The 21,378-nt window shown below is 39.2% G+C and overlaps 2 protein-coding genes and 1 long non-coding RNA gene across 5 annotated transcripts in view; 2 read left to right on the top strand and 1 right to left on the bottom strand.

Moving 5' to 3' along the window:
• The first annotated feature begins 715 nt into the window (after positions 1-715).
• Positions 716-5,434, top strand: rfesd (Rieske (Fe-S) domain containing). 2 transcript variants are annotated; one of them, XM_047347214.1, is made up of 4 exons: positions 716-834; positions 2,780-2,950; positions 3,961-3,995; positions 4,241-5,434. In XM_047347214.1, the coding sequence occupies exons 2-4, from the start codon at positions 2,794-2,796 to the stop codon at positions 4,547-4,549; spliced, it is 501 nt and encodes a 166-aa protein (XP_047203170.1). In that variant the 5' UTR covers positions 716-834; positions 2,780-2,793; the 3' UTR covers positions 4,550-5,434. The 2 variants fall into 2 exon arrangements, with proteins under 2 accessions (XP_047203170.1, XP_047203169.1); XM_047347213.1 differs by lacking the exon at positions 716-834 and adding an exon at positions 1,554-1,617.
• On the bottom strand, positions 4,380-10,166 carry LOC124856598. Its single transcript, XR_007035372.1, has 2 exons — positions 10,045-10,166; positions 4,380-4,523 (listed from the first exon to the last, which is right to left on the bottom strand). It is a non-coding gene; the product is annotated as an uncharacterized LOC124856598 (long non-coding RNA).
• The window catches only part of rhobtb3 (Rho related BTB domain containing 3), a 35,658-nt gene continuing 23,448 nt past the window's right edge, over positions 9,169-21,378 (top strand). The window contains exons 1-5 of one of the 2 annotated variants that reach the window (XM_047347212.1): positions 9,169-9,778; positions 10,067-10,298; positions 12,280-12,472; positions 18,548-18,699; positions 18,848-18,956. In XM_047347212.1, the coding sequence (XP_047203168.1) occupies positions 9,777-9,778; positions 10,067-10,298; positions 12,280-12,472; positions 18,548-18,699; positions 18,848-18,956 (688 nt within the window). In that variant the 5' untranslated portion in view covers positions 9,169-9,776. Of the gene's footprint in view, positions 9,779-10,066; positions 10,299-12,279; positions 12,473-18,541; positions 18,700-18,847; positions 18,957-21,378 lie in introns of both variants that reach the window. The other variant, XM_047347211.1, reaches the window with a different exon arrangement.

Below are 21,378 nucleotides of genomic sequence, written 5' to 3' on the forward strand. Positions count from 1 at the left end.
CTGTTGTTGTACATGTTATTATGTTATACATATGTTATATGTTATTATTATATATGTTGTTGTTGTTGTAAATGCACTTTTTTAAACTAATTTGTGAAATTCCTTGGTGGAAACCCTGACGTCATTAACCATCTATGTCTTTTTTGTCAGGTTACATTTGTTAGTGAGAAGATAAACATAAGATAGTATATTTAACAATGGTTTCCCATCTTTCAAGGCATTCAATTTTAAGTCTGCATGACTTTCAAAACCCTCCATCACCAGGAGCTATCCTATCTGACAGAGCTTCTTCATAGTATTCTGCTGTCCTCTGACTCCAGAACCTTACATCTGACAGTCGGACCCAAGCTAAGAACCTGGGGAGACAGATCCTCAGCAGCACTGCTGTCTTCTTCTAAAACACTCTTCTATCAATCACAGACTGCAGAGAACTCTGTTACTTTACACATCTGACTAATTTGCACTTGATGATAATATTTTATCCCATTCTGTGTCTGTATGTATAGTGTCTATAACTAACCCGTAAAGCACTGGACGATTCTCTGTAATAAATGTAAAACAAGGGGGCTAATTTATGAAAAAGAAGCATTTATACGCAACCAAATAGACTCTGTACAGGAGGCATAGGGTGAAGACCCTCAGATGTAATCAGAATTAATAGAGTGTGCTCCATGTCTGAAGCTGGTTAGATAAGAAACAGACCCAGGGGAGGCTGGACCAACTGAAGACAGCCTGTGTGAGAAGATAATAGAAGTGGGCCCTCCTTTTAACCCTGAGCTGTCAGCAGAGCAGTCGTTCATTTTGACGAAGGAGTCACAGCTGCTGCTTGTCAAGGTAAAGTCAGAATGAGACCTAAACTGTCCTTTATCATGTCAATATATATATATATATATATATATATATATATATATATATATATATATATATATATATATAGGGTATTGATATAGAAATACCTGCATATTTAAAGTTTACATCTCTGTAAATGAGAATATCGTTGAAGGGTTAATTTACTTTAGTAAGTCAAGGCAAAAAGGAAAACCGGTGAGCTTTATAGGTTTTAGTGTAGGCTCGATATATTAAGAGAATCTATCTTTCTTAATATTGATTATAATGGCTTATAGACAATGAAAACTCAAAACTTAGTTTTCAGTTAAAATAATTTGAATATTACCTAGAACCACAAAGAAAATCTTTTAATGCAGAAACATGGTCCTACTGAAAAGCACCACCCTTCGCTGTACAGTATATGCACTCAGAACTTGGTTGGGGCTCCTTTTTGCAATCTGCCTTTGGCTCTTCTGAGCTGTTAAGGAAGCCAGGTTGCTTTAATAGTGACCTTAAACTTGTCAGCATTGTTGGATCAGGTGTCTCTCATCTTCTGCTGTAGAAAACACCATAGATTCTCTCCAGGGTTAAGGAGGTCAAACACAGGGGAGCAACACCAGCAGCTGACATAGCTTTTCAAATCATAACTGACTTTGGAAATGTCATGTTGAACCTCAGGCAACTTGGACTCTATGTCTATCCCCTCTTCCCCCATGACTCTGGGGCCTTGGTTTACAAATATGAGGCAAACCTTACTTTCATCTTTTGACCAATTTTCCTTTAGCCCAGGTAAGACGCTTTTTACATCGTTCTCCATGAAACTGTGAAATGTGCTTGGCCTTACTCTCAAGGTTGTGCACCTTTTTCTGCTATGCATTTCCTTCCACTCAACTTTCCATTAAAATGCTTGGACACAGGACTCACTGACTAGCCAGCTTATTTAACAATGTTTTTTATGGCTTACCCTCCTTGTGAAAGGTGTCAGTGACTGCCAATTCATCAGACTTTCCCACGAATGTGTAGGTTATAACATGGGCATGACATAATGTTACTGTGTATTATTATTGGGTAATATTTAAATTTTCATTAGCTGTCAAAGATAGATGTCAAAATTTCACAAAGAAATGTTTGAAATATATCAATGTGTGTTATGATTCCTACATGAGTTTCACATTTTGAAGTAACTGATTGAAATGAACAGACTTTTTGATGATATTCTAATTGATTGAGATAAATATAGTCCTGCAATTTTGTAAATACGTTTTACATATATTGTCTTTCATTTTGTAGCTTCTTCCTCGATATTGAGCTGTCTTTATTTTGGCCACTGGCTCGAAGACACGTGACCTTTGATGCTCATAATGAGCTTTTTTAACCTGTAGTGTAGGCTTATGCTTGTTATTCCACTTCGCTGTACAAGGAACATATTTGCATCTGAATATTTCTGATACACGATGCACATGATGCAGCACTAAGGCCTCTGGGTGCAGTGATATTGGCAACACCCAGCTGGATTTGCCATTTCATATATCCCACCTTATGTAGGTCATTTACTTGAATCAAAGCATAATTGACTAAAATGTAGTTTAGGAGCAGGTCCTGTTTTGACAGCTTTTTCTACAATTTCTGACAAGCATATCCAGTAGATGTTTACTAAGTAATGGTGAGGCAGATATTTGGGATTAATGGGTTTAAAGTGTGGGGAGAGGAGCTGATCGGTGCCAGGAGATGTTCTTGCTTAAATGTTCTGGAGGTGTTATGGATTTGATCTAAGCTGACAAATGAGATGTGAGGTGCCAACACAATAACCTCTTCACAAGTACTTGAGGATGCGGTGAAAGTTCTTACAGTAACATCCATCAGAGAAAATTTGTTGCACACAACACATTGTTGCATGACTTTTATGATAAATAGGGCAAATTGTAATATTTAGTGCTTGCTCTTGAAACAGACTCACACAGAGCCATGGAGGAGAAAGAGCAGCCATCTGGAGGACTTCACTTCGTCGGCAAGAAGGATGAACTGATTAAAGCACAGCGCTCTTCCAGGACACTAGAGGGTCGAGATATACTGATAATCTACCATGAGGGAGTCTTCTATGCCATAGACTGTTACTGTTATCGTGAGTAGGGGATTTTTGGTGGCAATTAAAACATTTTTTTTCCTATGAAAAATTATGTTGCAGATAACACAGTAAGTTTACTGCATATCAGAGAATTGCATTACCAGTCATTAGACTTTAATGAGCAATGCATATTCTGTTCTGAAAAATAGCCTCTGATAAAAGATTGACATGATTTGATCAGTAATAGCAAATAGGAATCCTATAATGCAACATTTACAATCAAGTTTCCAGAAAATTGCTAATGTTTTTAAATAGGTAAGCTATTAAAATTGTTTGTGACTTACTTTTTTTAAACCTTTGTTTAACCAGGAAGATCCCATTGAGGTTAAAAACCTCTTTTCAAGGGAGTCATGGCCAAGATAGGCAGCAGCAAGTACAATTAAGTTACATAGTTACACATAAGAATCATAAGAATATGAAATACATTTTAAGAAAAAAACTGAGAAAAACATGTACATATTTAAATTATTTAAAAATAATAAAGATATTATGCAGTGATTTTTTTCTATAAAAAATACTGGAGGGTATTTTCAAATAATCAGTAAATCACTACAATATTGATAATTTGCATTACAAAAAATAAGCACATTTTCTGGAAATGTGATTTTAAATGTTGCATTACAAGATTCCTGTTTGCAGAACAGAGTATGAAAATCTGCATCTATCTGTGTGTGAGAGATCAGTTCTCAAAGCATTGGTATGCAAAGCAAACTGATTGACAAAATAACAACAACAAAAAAAAACCACCCAAAATGTATTTTAAAAAGTGAGCAAACATTTTTCTAAAATGACAGAAATGAATCTTCTCAGTTATTCCTGTTAAACAAGGACTTTAGAGTTTTAACTCTCTCCTAATCTTCGCATGGACACAGCAAGCCATATTTTTTGAGGAAACAGACTTCACAATAATTTCTAAACATTTATTGCATAGAGATGCATACAGCAAATGATGCACTGAGTTTACTTAACCTGCAATAAAAAAAAAACTATTTGTATTCTTCATACAGATGCTGGAGGGACGCTGCAGAATGGAGACATTGAGGTGAGGCTCCATTTGACTAGACGTCAGATCAACCTATTATGTCATTGGGTTAGGTGGGAGCACTGAACTTTAAGTCTTTATTTTCACCCTGCACTTGCTCTCACATGTTATTCCATCTGTACCTAATCACCTACAAGCAACTGCCGGGCTGAGACAGAGAATTTCTGTAATCATAGTGTCAAATTTGCATAGCATTAACATATTACCACCTGCTTTGTTTCCAAACAAACACACTCTACACACAGGACATCAATGGCAAGCTGTGCATAATTTGTCCAAAGCACAAGTACAAGATCACTTTGGCTGAGGGGGAGGGCTTGTACAGGGCCAGAAACCCCATGGAAAACCCATCCATACTCAGATGGTACTCCAAGGGCATGAAGCAGAGGGTCCACACAGTCACAGAGATCAACGGGGAAGTCTTTGTCAAACTCACCACAAGCCCTTTCTGGATTGACTCGGACTACTACCAGGGAGAAAAAGGAAAGGTGGAAAGGGCCATGGCTGAGGCATCTGAGGGGGATATGCCTGTAATGAAAGATGATGACGAGTGAAGACCTTGTCAGTTTATTTTTTACAGCATATAGAAATTTAAATAGAATAGAAATGGTATATATTTCATCAGTTAACCAATTTAGTCTTACTAGGTAGCCACATGTTTGTACACTCTCTTCCCCTCCATATTTCCCCCATGAGTTATGCATACAGCAACTGATTCAGTGTGATAAAAATCTTCATACTGATCAATACACTCCTGAAGTGGAGAATTATTTACATATAAAATATAGATCATGATACAAGAGTGGCTAGTTTTTAAACGATCTTTGTCAGTTTTCCTCAGGTAACAGGAATAAGTAGCAGGTCACAAAAAACAGACATTTTAGGGAATTGCCTCATGTTGTACTTTACTGTGGCTTTCAAACATGTTTATACCCCTTGAAGTTTTCTTTCCAATGTGTTTAATGTACAACCAGTGTTCGGCATATTTTTTTGAACTTTTTTGTGAATGACCATAGTCTTCATGACACTAATGTTCTCCCCCCTGAGCTGTGGATTTCTGCAGCTCCTTCAGAGCATACATTGGACTGCTTCTCTGATTAATCCTTACATTGGTTGGGTTGCAGTTGTGCCATCCTCTTTCCATTTTATAATGACAGATGATAAATTGAAAGGTGCTTCATGAGATGTAATGATGCTGATTGTTCACTGATGTTCTTTAACAAACTTCTGAGGCCTTCACTGAACAGCTGGATTTATACTGGGATTAAATGACACCAGGGGTTCTCAAACATTTCAGGCCAAGTCCTGTTTCAGTGGAAGGAAACTTTCAAACCCCTTCCCTCATGCCCGTTTCTTCATGACAGGAAAAAAAAACATGTGTCTAATTTCATATTAGCAAAGAGAAAGTCAATCAAATAAAAATTTCTACATTTCTTTTACAATTTCTTCATTACTTTTCTAAATGTTGTCTTTTTCATTTTTTTGTCTTTTATGTTTGTGTTATTTTTCCCTCATGTTTTTTTTAAATACAGAAACAATCAATCACAAACTCCACTTTACCAAAACAACAGATCATACTTTTACTTATTCAAAAATAGAAGTAAAACAAAATGTTCTATAGCTTTTAACAACCACATATTTGATTTACACAAAGGGACGCAGCAAATTCATAAAATATCTAAATGATTTATTTTGATTATTGTAAAATAATATTTTACAATTCTATTAACAATAATGAAACATATATCCCAGAAAAAAATATATAAAACTATACACTACTAAATAACAAAGTCCAGTGCAGTTCTTTTGCAGGAACACGTTTTCCTTCGTTGGTGAGGTGCTGGCATCACATTGGTGCTTCATTCTCCACAGAGAAGAATGTCCCTCAGTGTTATAATAGGGAGGCCCAGTGTTACAATTGCCAAGTCCACTCTCCTCCCACCCCGGGCATAATACCCAACTCACACTTTAAGAATCCCACAGATATTGTTCGTACTAACTAGTTTACTCCAGAAAGGTAGTTGGTTGCACTAGATTTATTAAGGGGTACTAAGTAAATGGGGCAAGGCACACCTTTCAGGGTTTTATTTGTAACAAATCCTGAATATCACAGGTGATTTTCCTTCCTCTTCACAATGATGTGCAATTTTTTGCTGTGCGCTCACATAAAATCCCCATAAAATACATTGATGCTTGTGGTTTTAATGTTTCAGAATGCGATAAAAATACTTTTGCAAGGGACTGTCTTTGGTCAAATCACAGATGCTAAGAATATCCCTAAAGTGGGAAAAATATCCCTCCAGCCTTTATTATTATAATAAATGATACGGCATGTCGAAATACTTAAATGTGTCTGTTTCCAAGGACAGTGTGCATTGGCAGTGTTAGTATGGCTTTGGTAGAAAAGAAAAATGCCTTACTTAACAGTTCATTGAACACACGGTGCAGAACAATCAAGTTTTGTTGTAAGAAATTAATTTGAAGAGTCATACTCGATCTCTATTACAGTCAGCTCCCACTACTCTGGAGGCTTTGTTCTATTGACACTTCAAATACGATTGATAACTGAGATGGGGCTAGAGTTACTATGGATTAAATATGAACATATTATTATGTTGTCAAACTGACACCATCCTGGAGCTTCTATCTGCTGAAGGTCATTTCTAATAGGTCAACCGAGAGTTGTTTGTCAAGATAAAGAGCCGACTATGTGAGAAAACTGCTAAGCTGGGATACCTGAGGGACAGCAGCGGGCTGGGAGCAGCATGGATTTGCTGGGCATTTAAATTCTAAAGCTTGATCACATTACATGGTTGTGAATGAAACAAGATGCTCTGATTAAAAATTTATATGTCCTCAGGTGTGTCTACCTCTACAAAACAGCTGCAGTAGACCTTGGGTTTACCCAAGAGACACAGCCAAATCTAGTTTATCACCTGTTATAAACCACCACAACAAAACAGCCTCAAAGACTAAGTATTTTGCAGGGTTGCTTCTAAAAAAAACAAGTAGCTTAAATTAATATTTGATTGACAAGACATGACAAGTAAAAAAAGAGTACCATGAAATAAATCAGATTGTACAGGTGGCCATTTATGGTTAGAGAACTATTATCTAAAATGAGACATTTCTAATTGGCTAAAGTACACGACCCTTTAGATCTAGTAGAGTATACTACTCTAAATTGCTTCCAATTTGTAAAGCTGAAAGATTTTGACACCCTAGTTGCTCATTAAAAGGTTTTCCTACAATATTTTCAAATGAAATATATGAGCTTTGTTGTTCTGTCTATGCATAAACACTCTGTCTGCAATCCAAATCAGTCCCTAATTAGAACTATTAGGTGCATCATGAAGCGGAAAAATCAGACAACCACCATGAAATCCATGGATAGCTTAACAAATGAAATGTTGTGTTCAGGGTCTACTAGTGCCTATGTGTAGTGGTCATTGGGAGAGAGGCAAGGTACACCCTTCCATCTATTGTCCATACCCACTTATACTTGGAGGGTCGGGATGGGGGTGGATAGTCATTGAGCAACAGGCGGGGTATAGCCTGGACCGGTCAGCAGTCCACAGAGGCACACAGGTAAACAGCTACACTTGAAAGCCATCAATTGTCTCTGTCATGATTTGTGGGTGTTTTTGGGTTCTTCTTCTTCTTGTTATTATTATTCTTGATAGGTTTTGAATCATGCTTCTGTTTATTATTTTCCTGGTCATGCTTTAGTTTTCGTCTTCTAGTTCATGTTTTGTCAAGTTAGGTTTTTGGATCTGGTTATGCTTTAGTTTCATATGTTTCTAGTTATGTTTCTATTAGTTTGTATCCTTGAATTTCTGCTTTTGCTCCAGTCACCTTGTGTTCTCTCCAGTCTGTCAATTAACTTCATTTAGTTCACCAACACCTAGCTGTCAGTCTCCTCGTTTCACCTTGTTCTTGTTCTATATATACACATCTGTTCTGTTCATTCCTCGCGGAAACATTAAGGATCATGCCATGCCTGTCTTGCCTGCCTGTTCACTGTTTTGTTCCTGCCTCCTCTAGTGAGTGAGTTTTTGTTTTTCCAAGAGTAAATCTTTTACTTACCGTCATGCTGCCTGCTTGTCTGAATTCCGGGAGTCCTCCGCTACACAAACCATGAAAGTCATGCTTTTGGACAGTGGAAGAAAGCCAAAATAACCATACATGCAAACTCCATGCAGAAAAATCCAAGGTTTTAGGGATTCAAAACCAGGACCTTCTTGCTGCAATGTAAAAATGCTAACCACTGCACCACAAATGTGTATGGAATAAAAAGTGTTCCACTACTAACATTAAGCAATATTTCAAATTTCTAAAAAAGAAAACAATTAAGCCAGTAATTTTTATCACTGGCAAATTTATGTTCAAAGTCATCTTTAAATTTGGCCAAAATATGTAATGTGACTGGAAGTAACATTAATGTTTTGGGGTGGCCCAGTCAGAATCCTGACTTGAATCTGGTAGTTAATCTGTGAAGGGAGGTGAAAATTAGCATAATTGCAAGGAAGCCTTCCAACCTCATAAACTTGAAGCTCATCAGCAAAGACAAATTATCCAAATACCAGTGGAAGCAAACAGAAAGCTGGCCAGCAATTATAAGGGTTTTAGTGCTATAATACCAAAACAGATTTTTCCTTCAAGACGTTTTTCTATATGCCTTTATTAAAACGTTAATAAAAGCAGTTGTTTTTCAAAACTGATACTCCTTTTCCAGTATGTTATTATTTGTGAGAGATGTCTCTCAAAACTGCAAGGAATATGAATAACCTTGACCTTAACTGTTAAGCATAAAGTAATACTTTTCAGTACATGGACATTTATGTACTATAAATCTTTGTTTCATGGGTCATATTTAATACTCAACTTTTCTGGGACACTGAATGGTGGATTTTCATTTGGTGTATCTGTATGTCCACATTTATATTGAGATTTTGTCTCTCTATAAGGCCTAATGTCGTTTTTTGTTTTCTTTAACAGTGTCAAACTCTAGATTTGTTGACATTTGTGTTCAATAGAGGGCTTAAAAATCCAAGTTTTTCTTGAACAATATTTTCTGAACAGTTTTGCACATTTTTTTGGACATTCTATTAAGTTTGATTCTTCTTAAAGGCATGGGTAGCAGCAACCGGTCCACAGAAGCAGTACCGAAAGCAAAGCTCCCCGTCATTAAGATGAAGTGAGAACATCTGGAACAAACTAAAACAAACCCACAGCGTGGTCTGGACGTCGGCAGCCTCGTTGTATTTGCTCGAATTGGCGCGCGCTTTAGCGTATGTGTCCGCGTGCGTGTTGCTGAGTCAGGCGCGAACACTCACGGCTCGGTTCCTCTCTCACTAAATGTCTGTCTGTGAGTTTCTGTTTCATCCGCCGACGGTATTCTTCACATGTCTGGACGCTGAGTGAGATGCCCCTCTCATTGCCGTAAATCTGCTCGGCAACTTGTCTGTCTGGCCGCTGCTGTTGTCACCCACTCCGCTGCTCCGCCGGCTGTGAGCTGTCCGGTGCGCCTCTGCGGTCGCTGGCTCGCACGGTCGGTTCGGGACGGTGCCGTGCTCCGCTTTTATGAATGAATAATGAGACGGGGAAATGCGAGTAACAGCTGATACCCCGTGCAGCAGCCCGGGCTTCCGGGGAGGCAGCCACCGATGAGAGGGATTATCGGCGGCTCATTGCGGAAAAGCGAGCCTGACTGCAGACTGGCGTGGAAACGCACCGTGACCATATAGCGTAGAGCACCGGGACAGAACCGCGACGACCACGATGTAAGTTTATCTGCACGTTGCAACTCATTGCCACACAGAGCGAAATAATGTTCCTGTTTGCATGCCTTATTATTTCTAAATCCATTCATCACTGCATGATAAGCACCGAAAACAGTTGTCCGACTCTTTGATTTACTGAACCACAATGCCCTCTCAGATGTAATAAAGGCCTTGGCGGGCTCCAATCTCTGTCATTTTCAGGGACATAACAGGTGATTCACTGTCTCCGTGATAGACATGAATAATAAGCTCCCACTTAGTCTTACCCAGGAGTTGTCTGCCTGGCAGGTCCATCCACATCGTTGCTCTGGGCAGCGAGTGTCCCGGAGGTGTCGGGCCCGGGGAGGAGCCCATGGGCCAGGGCCAGCTGCAGGGAGGCTTGCTGTGGAGCTACCTGGGTCACGGGGCGCTCGTGGGACCCTGCGACCTGGAGGGGAGCCTGCACAACCCAGCCTTCATGGAGTACACCTCACGCGTGTTTGGAGACGTAACGGTGGTGGTTCGGGATTGTCCCAGTTGGGTAAGACACAACCAAACAGACAGACAGACAGACAGTTCCTTTTGAAATTAATGGTTGTTTAAATATGCCCACAGTTCCTTGCAGGGTAGTCATGCCTTTATTCTGATGCCCCAAAATACAATCCAGCGCAACCAACTGCCCTCACATAATTTGCAAATAGAGCCCACCTTTGTGTAATTTAATCTCATGATGAATACAGCTGTTCTGTGAAGGCGTCAGATGTTTGTTAGAAAACATTTGACAATGAAAAGCATTATAAAAAGCAGGGAATCCGCAGACTTTTAAGGGATAAAGGGGTAAAGTTTAAAGAATTGTTAGGTTATGGAACAATAGCCAAAGCTTTGAACATCGCACAGAGCACTTTTTAATCCAACATTGAAAAATGGAAAGAGTACGGCACAACTGCAAACCTACCACGACATTGCCGTCCACCTACACAGACAGGCTAAGTAAGGAGAGGATTAATCAGAAGCAGCCAAGAGACCCCTGGTAGCTCTGGAGCGGCTGCAGGGAACCACGGCTCGGGTGGGGGAATCTGTCAACAGGGCAAGTGTTAGTCCTGCATTCCAAAAATCAGGTCTCTGTTGTTCAGTTGATACACAGCAAACATGTCGATCAAAAAGCTCTGGGCACAAAGGGCCAAAATGAAACTTTTTTTGTACAAATTTAAAACAAATAGTGCACAACAATTTGAACACAGCACTCCCATGGTGAAACATGGCAGTGGCAGCATCATGCTGTATGGGTGCTTTTCTTTAACTGTTCCAGATAAATTGGTATATATGGGATTGGAAAATGGATAGAGCTAAATAAAGGCCAATCCTGAAAGAAAATCTAATGGAGGCTAGAAAAAAACTTGAGACTTAGAATGGTCCAGTCGAAGTCCAGCCCTAAATCCTACTAAGAATTGAGGCAAAACCTGAAAATTAATTTTCACAGTGGTTCCCTGTGCAATGTGATTACGCTTGAGGTATGTAGACAAGAAGGATGGGAAAACATTTTAGCTTCTAGATATGCAAAGCTGGTAAAGGCATACCCCAAAAGACATGAGCTATAGCAAAAAGTGGCTCTACAAAGTGTGGACTCAGGGAGCTAAATACAAAAGCCCGCCACACTTTTCAGTTTTATATGTCTAAAAAATGTTGAAAACCTTTTTTCTTCTACTTCACACCTATTTACCAACATGACCAGGAACGAAAAGTCAACAGGTATGTTTACTTTTGCAAAGCACTATAAAGCAAAGACCCGCCCAAGTCATAATCTCAGCCTCTGGATAACCTCAAATCATGCTTGATTTGAGACAGAAAGGTTAAAGATGCAAAACATGCCATAAAATAGTGGTGTACATTTTCATGTAGAGCATTGTCATTATGACTGGGTGTGAGTAACTTCACCGACATGCTGTTTTGCCTACTATTTAATCTTCTTTGGCCTCTCAGAAGACATGCAGCACATTATTTTCATATTCCCAGACCTTCCCAACATTGATTGCAGGCTTTGTTAAACGTCTCCATTATTGCGGGACGCCTTTTTAACATGCAATGCACAAGAAAACCCAGATGAAAGGCCTTTTGTTCTAAACAGCACATGAATTTGAAATGAAAGCTCTGTTGTTGTAGTTTTGTAGCGGTTCTGCACACGTCCAATTGTAATTCTGTCAGTCTGCATCAGTACTAATTCTGTCTAGTTTAGTTTTCCCCGTCTTTTTGTCCAATTTCTATTCAAATCAACCGGAGCTTTCAGTGTGTATTTTGCCCTGTGTTATAAGAGGAATCAGGCTGGTTTAGAGCAGCTGGATTTATGCTGGTCCTTGGGGGTAAAGTCCCAGGAGCCACCCACACAGAGGCATTTAGACTTTGGCTGGGAAAGGTTAGTGTTGTTTGAGATTAGATTTATATTGCACGTTGAGTACACAGATAACACTTTGCTGCATTTTCTGTGTGTTTTCTCCTTCTTGTTATCGATTTCTCTGACTTTCCAGGACTTGTTGGACAGTGACTGGGCCAGTGTGCGGAAAGTTCTCGAGCAGGCTGACATCCTTGTCATTAAATACGCTGTCACAGACAAGCTTGCCTTCCAGCAGGTCAGGAATGGGTACACTCCGAGGCTCCGCCCTCTTCTGAGGCACTGGGGTGTGCCTGTCATCCTTGTTGCTGTTGGAGCACGGCTGAATGGTAAGCACGCATGCCTTTGTTCTGTGCTTTTGTCTGGATAGGATCAAATTTAGATTTGCCACTCTCATTGTATCATAGCAGAGGAATTTCAAAGGACCCGAACACAAAATCTCTTACTTTCTCAGTGACTCTGCTTAGCATTGTCCCCTTCTTTACATTTTGTCACAATATAACCACAAACTTCAGTGTAGTATAGTGGGAGTTTATGGTAGACCAACACAAATTAGTACACTACACATCACCCTGAACACAAAATCCCCACAGTGAAACATGGTAGTGGCAGCATCATGCTGTGGAGATGGGTTTTTCAGCAGGGACAAGGCAGCTGATCAGAGCGGATGTGAAGATGGAGGACACTGAATACAGGGAGAAAACCTGTCAGAGGCTGCTAAACATGCAGCCAAAGCAACAATTGAATGGTTTCTATCAAAGTATATTCATGTTAAAATGGTCCAGTCAAAGTCACAACCTAAATCCAAGAGGTATGAATACGAGGCACTGTAGAACTTCGGGGTCAGCTTGTTGCTACTTCAATGGTTGATTTTGTTTTCGAGACAATATCAGGCTTTTCTCAATGGATGAATGCACTCGACGTCTGAGTCTCATGTCCTCTAGCTTGTCCTCCCTGCAGTGAGGAGGAAGCTCATGATTAAGTCTGCTCTTCGCTGCCTTCAGGCAGTTGGCTCACATGCCTCCCTGAAGGAAAGTCTCCAAAGCAAAACATCTAGTTTGTAATTTTTGAGGTTTTGCAAGCAAGGCAAGAATACATTTTTTATGGCTCAAAAGTGCAACCAAGTGTTCCTCATGGTAAGGAGATTAGAGCCTCTGGGTGCAGCCGGACCGGATGCAGTGTTATACATTAGGCATTAACATTATGTGCACATGGGTTGCGTTAGCGGGTCTGTGTGTGGCTTTTCTCACAGACACACCGACCCCTGTTGAATCCCACAAACAAGCCCATCAAACACAGCAGGTTGTATTTTTAGCTCGTCTCCTCAAAGACGAGAGAACTGCTACTGTCAGAGAGATGCTGGAAAAAGAGGCAGAGGAGAGGAGGCATCTTTGAACCGGAGCCTTTGTGTTTTTGTTTGTGGCTGCTGTGAGTTTCCATCCTATCCCCTCATGACTCCAGAGAATGACGGGCTGAGCTCCGAGCGCTTCCCCCTGCTCAACTTTAGACCACCTAAGGTGCAGCTGTGGCAAAAGAGAGCTGCTCTACGTACATTAAGGCATCCATTAACCGGTAATGAACAGAGAATCACAGACAGATTTATCCCCTGCCAACCTCCATTCCAACACACACACAAACACACACACACACACACACTCACACACACACACTCACACACACACACCGTGTTTTACTATCTTTATGAGGACTTTTCGGTTACTTCCATTGACTTCCAATCATTTTCCTTGATTTTTAGTGCCTAACCCTGACCCTAACACTAACCCTAACCCTAACCAGTTAATCCCTAACCCTAACAATAACTCAATTCATACCCTAGTCCTAAACCTAACCCCTGTCCCAAGAACGGAATTTGAAAAAGTGAGGACCAGGAAAATGCCCTCACTTTGTCAAAATGTCCTCACTTTGCGATAAAAATACGAAAAATGGTTCTCACTCAGCAACAAGTACAAGAACACACACACACACGTAACACTGATATGCCAAGTCATTTCATGTCAGAGACTCATTCATATTACTCGCCCCTCACTCGTGGACACACACACTCAGCCCTGCTCTGTCTCTGTGTCATGCCTATAGGTTATTAGGAGTATGATTTATCAAATGCTCCGGGCTCCAGGCTGTACGTCCAGCTCATTCTGCCTTGCTCTCTCCTCCTTTAGTGCAGTGTTTCTGTGGTTTTCTCCATCAAGAGAATCCATCTCATTTTCTGTCTTTTTCTGCCTAAGCAGTGCGTATACAGACACTCCACAGTGATTTTTCTTTTTGATTAAACTAAACAAAACTAAACTTCATGGAAGTGCCATGAAAATACATTTTAGAGTGATAAAAGCCAGGATCAAGTTAACACAAAATGACAAAATCTCCCTATTTTGGAGCATAGATTGACAAAAAAGAAGTGGTGGAATTGAAAACACTTTTAAATACAAATAGGAGGAACTGGGGTGTGTATTTTTCCCTCAAAGAAAGAAGCTTTAAGTTTGTGCTACATAATTAAGAGTTTGTGCATTCTTTCTTTTCATGTGCACAATAGTGTGTCCATCATTTTCTGCTGATATTCTCTCTGTATCTTTTTATTGGAAGTACTTCATGGTGTGTTTGATATTCCATATCAGACAACCAAAATAATCAGTTTGTGTACATAAAGCCTAACACTCTATCCCGATGGAGCTCTTACAGATTGTTAGATTGTTTTTAGATCTATGTGGCATAATGACTTTTCTTTCCTATTATTCTTCCATTGTTTATTGTTGCATGCTGTGCAAAATAAAAAACTATATACTGACTAGAAGTAGTAGTAGTAGTAGTAAAATGTCTCCATGGAGAAGTGCTCCACCAGTCAGAAGTGAAAAAAAGGAGTGTCAAAAAGCTGAACACAGGTGGGGAAAGACTGGACTCCAGGTTCATTATATTATCTATAAAGAGAGACTATACAGATATAACCTACAACTGAAAAATGCAAGGGAATCCTTCTTCTCTGACATCATCAGCAAAAACATTAATAATGCTCATGCATTATTTGCCACGGTCGACAGGTTAATAAACCCTCCTGTAACTGTAGCATCTGAACTCCACTCTACCTGCAATGAATTTGCTAAATTCTTCATTGAAAAACCCAAAAGATCAGAGGGGCAGTCAGCACATCCACATCAACACCAGTACCAAAGTTGTATCCAACTAGAACTGATTTTGACAAAATCAGCAATCGTACAGCTTTCCTTAAGAAAGCTTTGCCTGTAATAACATCTGATTTAACACAAATAAACACATCCCTTTTGTCAGGTGTTTTTCCCCAGGAAAACAGCAATTATCAAACCTCTATTGAAAAAGAGCAACTTGGACAAGCTGCTACTACAGAACTACAGGCCTATGTCAAACCTCCCCTTCATCAGTAAGATTATTGAAAAAGCTGTGTTTTAGCAGTTAAACAACTTCCTAATAATGACCAACCGCTTCGATGTCTTCCAGTCAGGCTTCCTGCTCACCACACTACAGAGACTGCTCTTGTCAAGGTGTTCAATGACATCCGTATAAATGCAGACTGTGGAAGAACCACAGTGCTGGTATTATTGGACCTTAGTGCAGCATTCGACACTGTTGATCAGTCCATTTTATTAGAGCGTCTGGAAAACTGGGTCGGCCTTTCTGGTACAGCACTCAATTGGTTTAAATCCTACTTAAAGGGCAGGTAGTTTTTTGTGTCAGTAGGTAACTTTACATCAGAGACCACAAAAATCACATGTGGCGTTCCCCAAGGGTCCATCTCAGTGCCCCTCCTATTCAATATCTACACGCTCCCCCTAACTCAGATTTTAATAAACAATAACGTAAGTTATCATAACTATGCAGACGACACACAGCTATACGTTACGATGTCACCAGGTGACTATGAACCCATTCAAGCGCTGGGTAAATGCTTAAAAGAAATCAATTCATGGATGGGCCTAAATTTTCTTCAGCTGAATCAAAACAAAACTGAAGTAATAATCTTTGGACAAAAGGAAGAGCGTTTAATAGTTAGCACACAGCTTCAGTTAATACAGCTAGAAACCACCAGTCAGGCTCGAAACCTGGGTGTAGTGATGGACTCAGACCTGAACCTTCAGAGGCACATAAAGACAGTAACAAGGTCGGCCTTCTATCGCCTAAAGAACATCTCCAGGATTAAAGGACTAATGTCTCAGCAGGACCTTGAAAAACTAATTCATGCGTTCATCTTTAGTAGAATTGATTACTGCAACGGTGTCTTCACAGGTCTGCCTAAAAAGTGGATCAGACAGCTGCAGTTGATCCAGAACGCTGCTGCCCGCATCCTCACTAGAACTAAGAAAGTGGAGCACATCAGCCTGGTTCTAAAGTCCCTAAACTGGCTCCCTGTAGCTCAGAGAATAGAGTTTAAAATACTTCTGTTAGTCTATAAATCACTGAATGGCTTAGCACCAAAATACATTACAGACTTGTTGTCAGTGTATCAACCACCCAGACCTCTCAGGTCTTCTGGCTCAAATCTACTCTGCAGAACCAGAACCAGAACCAAACATGGAGAAACAGCTTTTAGTTCTTATGCTCCACTAATCTGGAATAAACTCCTATAATAAAAGCGCCGAAACCCTAAATTGCTTTAAATCAAGATTAAAAACTTATTTGTTTAGGGTGGCCTTTGAATGTATTATCTAAACATTAGTTAAGTTTTCAGTCCAATTTTCCTTTCATTTTCTTATCCATCATTCTATTCTCTCTTTTTTTTAAATAACTTCTATTGTTTGATTTTCTGTATCATTGTAATGTTTTTCCTCATGTACAGCGCCTTGAGTGCCTTGTTGCTGAAAAGCGCTATATAAATAAACTTGACTTGACTAGTACAATGCTTTGTAGAATTATTGAGACTTCATTGTGTTTTACTGGGATTTTTTGCCAGAAAGCAACAAAAAACAGCATATTAATGTGAGGTTGAATGAAAGAGATACATGGATTTCATAAATACAAATCTGAAAAGTGTGGCAGGCATTTATATTCAACCCCCTTTACTCTGATACTCATAGATAAAACCATGTGTAACCAACTGCCTTCAGAAGTCTAGCTATGTGCACTTTAATTTCAATATAAATCCAGCTGTTCTTTGAAGGCCTCAGAGGTTCGTTAGAGAACTTTAGAGAACAAACAGCATCATAAAGACCAAGAAACACAGCAGACAGGCCAGGGAGAAAGTTGTGGAGATGTTTAAAGCAGAGTTAGGTTGTAAAAAAGTATCCCAAGCTTTGCATATCACATCATTTGAAAACGGAAAGCGTATGGCACAACTGTTAACCTACCAAGAGATGGCCATGCAGCTAAACTGACAGGCAATCAGAACATCTCACAGAGGTGTATCTAGACGGAGACTCTAGATACAGGTTCTCTCGGCAAATCTGGCCTTTACAAAAGAGAGAGATGAGGACAGCCGTTCTCTAAAAAAGCCACAAGAAGACCTGTTTGCAGTTTACTACAAGCCATGCAAAGGATACAGCAAATGTGGAAGAAGGTGATTCCGTCAGATACGACCAATATTGAAATGTTTTGTCTACATGAAAAATGTTGTGTGGTGGAAATCCAATACTGCACATCTATCTGAATACCCCATTCCCAGAAGGAAACGTGGCGACAGCATTATTCTGTGGGAATGCTTTACTTTAACAGAGACAGGAAAGATTGCAGGAGCAATATACAGGGTAATTTTGAGAAAAATATGTTAGAGAATATAAAAAGAACTTAAGACTAGGGCAAAAATTTACCTTAAAGCAGCATAACAATCCTAAACATGCAGCCACTGCTACAATAGAATAGTTTTGATCAAACCATATTTATGTGTTCAATGACCTTGTCAAAGTTCAGATCTAAATCCAATTAATAATCTTTGGCAATAGTTGAAAATTGATTGTTCACAGATGCTCTTCATTCGACCTGACTGAGCTTGAGCTATTTTGCAAAGAACAGCCAAAAATATTTTTTACAGTAGAACAAAGCTGGAAGAAAAAAACCGACAAAGACTTGCAGCAATATCTGGTTTCTGCAAAGTATTGACTCAGAGGGGCTAGAACACACTTTTACTGGTTAACAAATTACAAAACCATGTATAATTTTCCATTCACTTAACAATTACACTGTGCTTTGTGTTGCTTTATCACCCCATATCCCAGATAATACATTGAAGTTTCTGGTTGCAACATGGCAAAATGTGAAAACGTTCTATAACTATGAATGCTTCTGAATGAAATTGTACATTTTGAGGACTACTGCATATTACATTGTTACAGTGCAGCTTATTTGGTCACTTTCACATTCACGGTTCGTAAAAAGTGTAAAGTATTATTAATAACGTGCGTCTTCTCTTCTGCATTGAGATGAAGGGCCTCCGTGTACGTGTCCGCTGTGTGCATCCGACTGGAGCAGCTGTGTGCCTCACAGTGAAGGTCTGCAACTTTCCCGGGACCTTGGCGCCACCTATCTGGAGCTGCCCTCTCTCAACCATGTCTTCGTTGGCCGCTACTTTGGCAGCGTGGTAAGTGAAGATGCAGCTCAGGAGCAAATGATGCAGGTTTAAACCCCTAGTTTCATTTACAGCTTGAATCCACTGCTGTTAGCAAAGAGGCATTTTTAAGGTTAAGAATCAATATCTTAACAGTGTTATTTCTGTCTGTTTTGTGCAGCTGGAGTACTTTATGATTCAGTGCCTAAAACACAAAGCCAAAGAGAGGCCAGACAAGAGACGAGGGAACAAAGTGAATGAGCTACGTCCTCCTCACTTAGAGCAACCAGGTCAGAGAAATACTACATCTCTTAATGAAGGAGGTTCTCCATATTCTAACTAGCTTGTACATTTGCATTTCTGACCTCCACCTTTGTTCTCGGCCTCTGATCGCTGTATTTAGTGAACATTCAGGGGACTAACGGGATTGTTTCTTCAGGAGCTTACATAGCCATAAAAAGAGCTGAGCACAAAGGTTTTACACGGATCAATATTCCCCTGGTCAAACTGGAAAAAATGAGAGAGACAAAAGAGCTAGGTGGACTACTTTTCTTTAGAGACATTTGAATCACTTTCAAAACAACTGAGTTAAGTACCTGGAGTTAAACTCAGTGCTGAGTAAGTGAACAATATACGCTTTTGACTCCTCTTTAATGGTTTTATAATTATAGAGTAAGTTAAGTAGTTATATTATTTACTCACCGTATTTAAAAAAAAGCTTATCTAGTGTGTATGGTGATTGTAGAGCATTGTCTCATGCATATATTAAACTTGGAAATCTAAAATGCAACAAATAATTGTCGTGGCCATAATTTTGTCTGTTCGTTATTTCAGAATGTTAACTGATGCACCAATCAGACTGTTCCTGGTCGATATTAATTTCCTATTTTCTTAGAGGTCCTATTTGTTGATTCCAATTTTGACCAAGTCCGATTTTTTTTTATCACAGGGACTATAACACATAAAGACATGTGCTGCTTGTTCTTGATAACCACTAACTCTTGATACAGATAATATTTTTGAATCTAAGGAAATATTAAGGAATTAAAAGAATATTCCTTTTTATGCATCAATATACTTGCTGTTGGTTGATGTGTTAATGGGCCAAAATTGGTGGTAGTTCTAATTGTTGAAGGAATTAATAAATAGAAATAAAATCAGATTTTTCCTGATCAGAGCTGATAAATTGAAAACTGGCCAATTTCCAACTCTAGCTGATTGATCTATTAAAGTGTCAAGTATTTAATTATTTATATAAATAAATAAATAATATTTATTAATTATGTTTGAAAATGCTAATATTAGATTTTTTTAAAAGCCAACTTTTATCAGCATTTTGTAACTTAAAATAGTAGCAGCTGTGTTTGATTAATACATTTTTACAATTGAGTTAAATGTGATTTGGTTCACAAACAACTATAAAGTAACAAAACCAGGAACATGTTTGGATTTCTGTTTTGAAAGGTAAATCATTGTATTATTCCTTGGAAATGTACTTAAATGGCCAAAAATGTACTAAATGGTCTAAGTTTACAAATGACTGATCAACCAGCCTAAGAATGTTTTAAATTCTTCCCCCCCAAAAATATTTACGTTTTAAAATAGGGTTCCTACACAATACGGAAACGTCTGGAAAATCGTGGAATTGTATGCAGGTATTTTGAAGGTTTGGGAAAGTATCAAAAAAGAAAAATCAAAATGGAAAAATATTTGTCCGTCCGTCCATCCATCCACCGATGAACAATACACAGAAAGCCTGTGGAAACCTTTGCAATTTTGGCATCAACATTTTCTCACTTGCAGATCTATTGCAGCCTTGATCAAACTGCCTCAAATCCAATGAAACCATAAAATACTATAATTATGAGGGGATAAATGACCGTGGTGATCAAAAGAGGCTAAATCTCACAGATTTACACACATTAATATGCAGTGAACAGCTCACAGACAGCGAGTTTGATTACTGTTGCAAAGCTTCAAAGTAATAAGCCAGGCTCCAGTGCTTGACAGTTGCATTTCCCCCACTCCGTTCTTATCTTAACGTTCATTTTCCTTCTCTGTTAGAATTTGTGTTCCAGCTGGATGAAAGATGTCTGGTTAAATCTGAAACTGTTTGCCATTTTTAACTGTTTAATCGGATTTTTCTTTTCAGTGATAAAACTGAAATAATTGAACATTGATTGAGGTAGATCCCCTCAAAACAATTTTCTCCAAAGATCCACTGGAATTGCGTTTGCTTCAGTTTGAGCCAGTTTTGTTTTGCCTTGTTGAGCTTTTTCGCCGTGCTGCTGCGAAATGAAGACGCCTGAAACTCTTCAACATAAACCATGCTGTAAAACTCAAGTTAAATATTGATCTGGGTGCTCTTTCCTGTGCTGTCTGTTTGAATCTGACACGGTTACTGAAAGCTGAAAGTCCTGCCAGAAACAGCAGTTAGTGCTTGTGGATTTATCGGTGGCTGGCTGACATCACTTAACTCAACTCATTGCCCAGTTTACATTAAAAATGACAAGCACTGATTGAGAAACAGGATGGTTTTCATGGCTAAATCACAGCAGCAATAAAACAAGGGGACGCTGGGTATGAATAGGAGCAGTGTGTGTGCAGCGAAAATCTTGAAGCACAGGTGTGTTTCTGTTTTTGTCTGTTATTTACAGCAGGCATTCCATTTTAGTCAGTTTTGTCACAGTTTACTACAAATCATTTCTTTAG

Source organism: Girardinichthys multiradiatus, chromosome 20 (genome assembly GCF_021462225.1).
Source record: "Girardinichthys multiradiatus isolate DD_20200921_A chromosome 20, DD_fGirMul_XY1, whole genome shotgun sequence".
Classification (NCBI taxonomy): Eukaryota; Metazoa; Chordata; class Actinopteri; order Cyprinodontiformes; family Goodeidae; genus Girardinichthys; species Girardinichthys multiradiatus.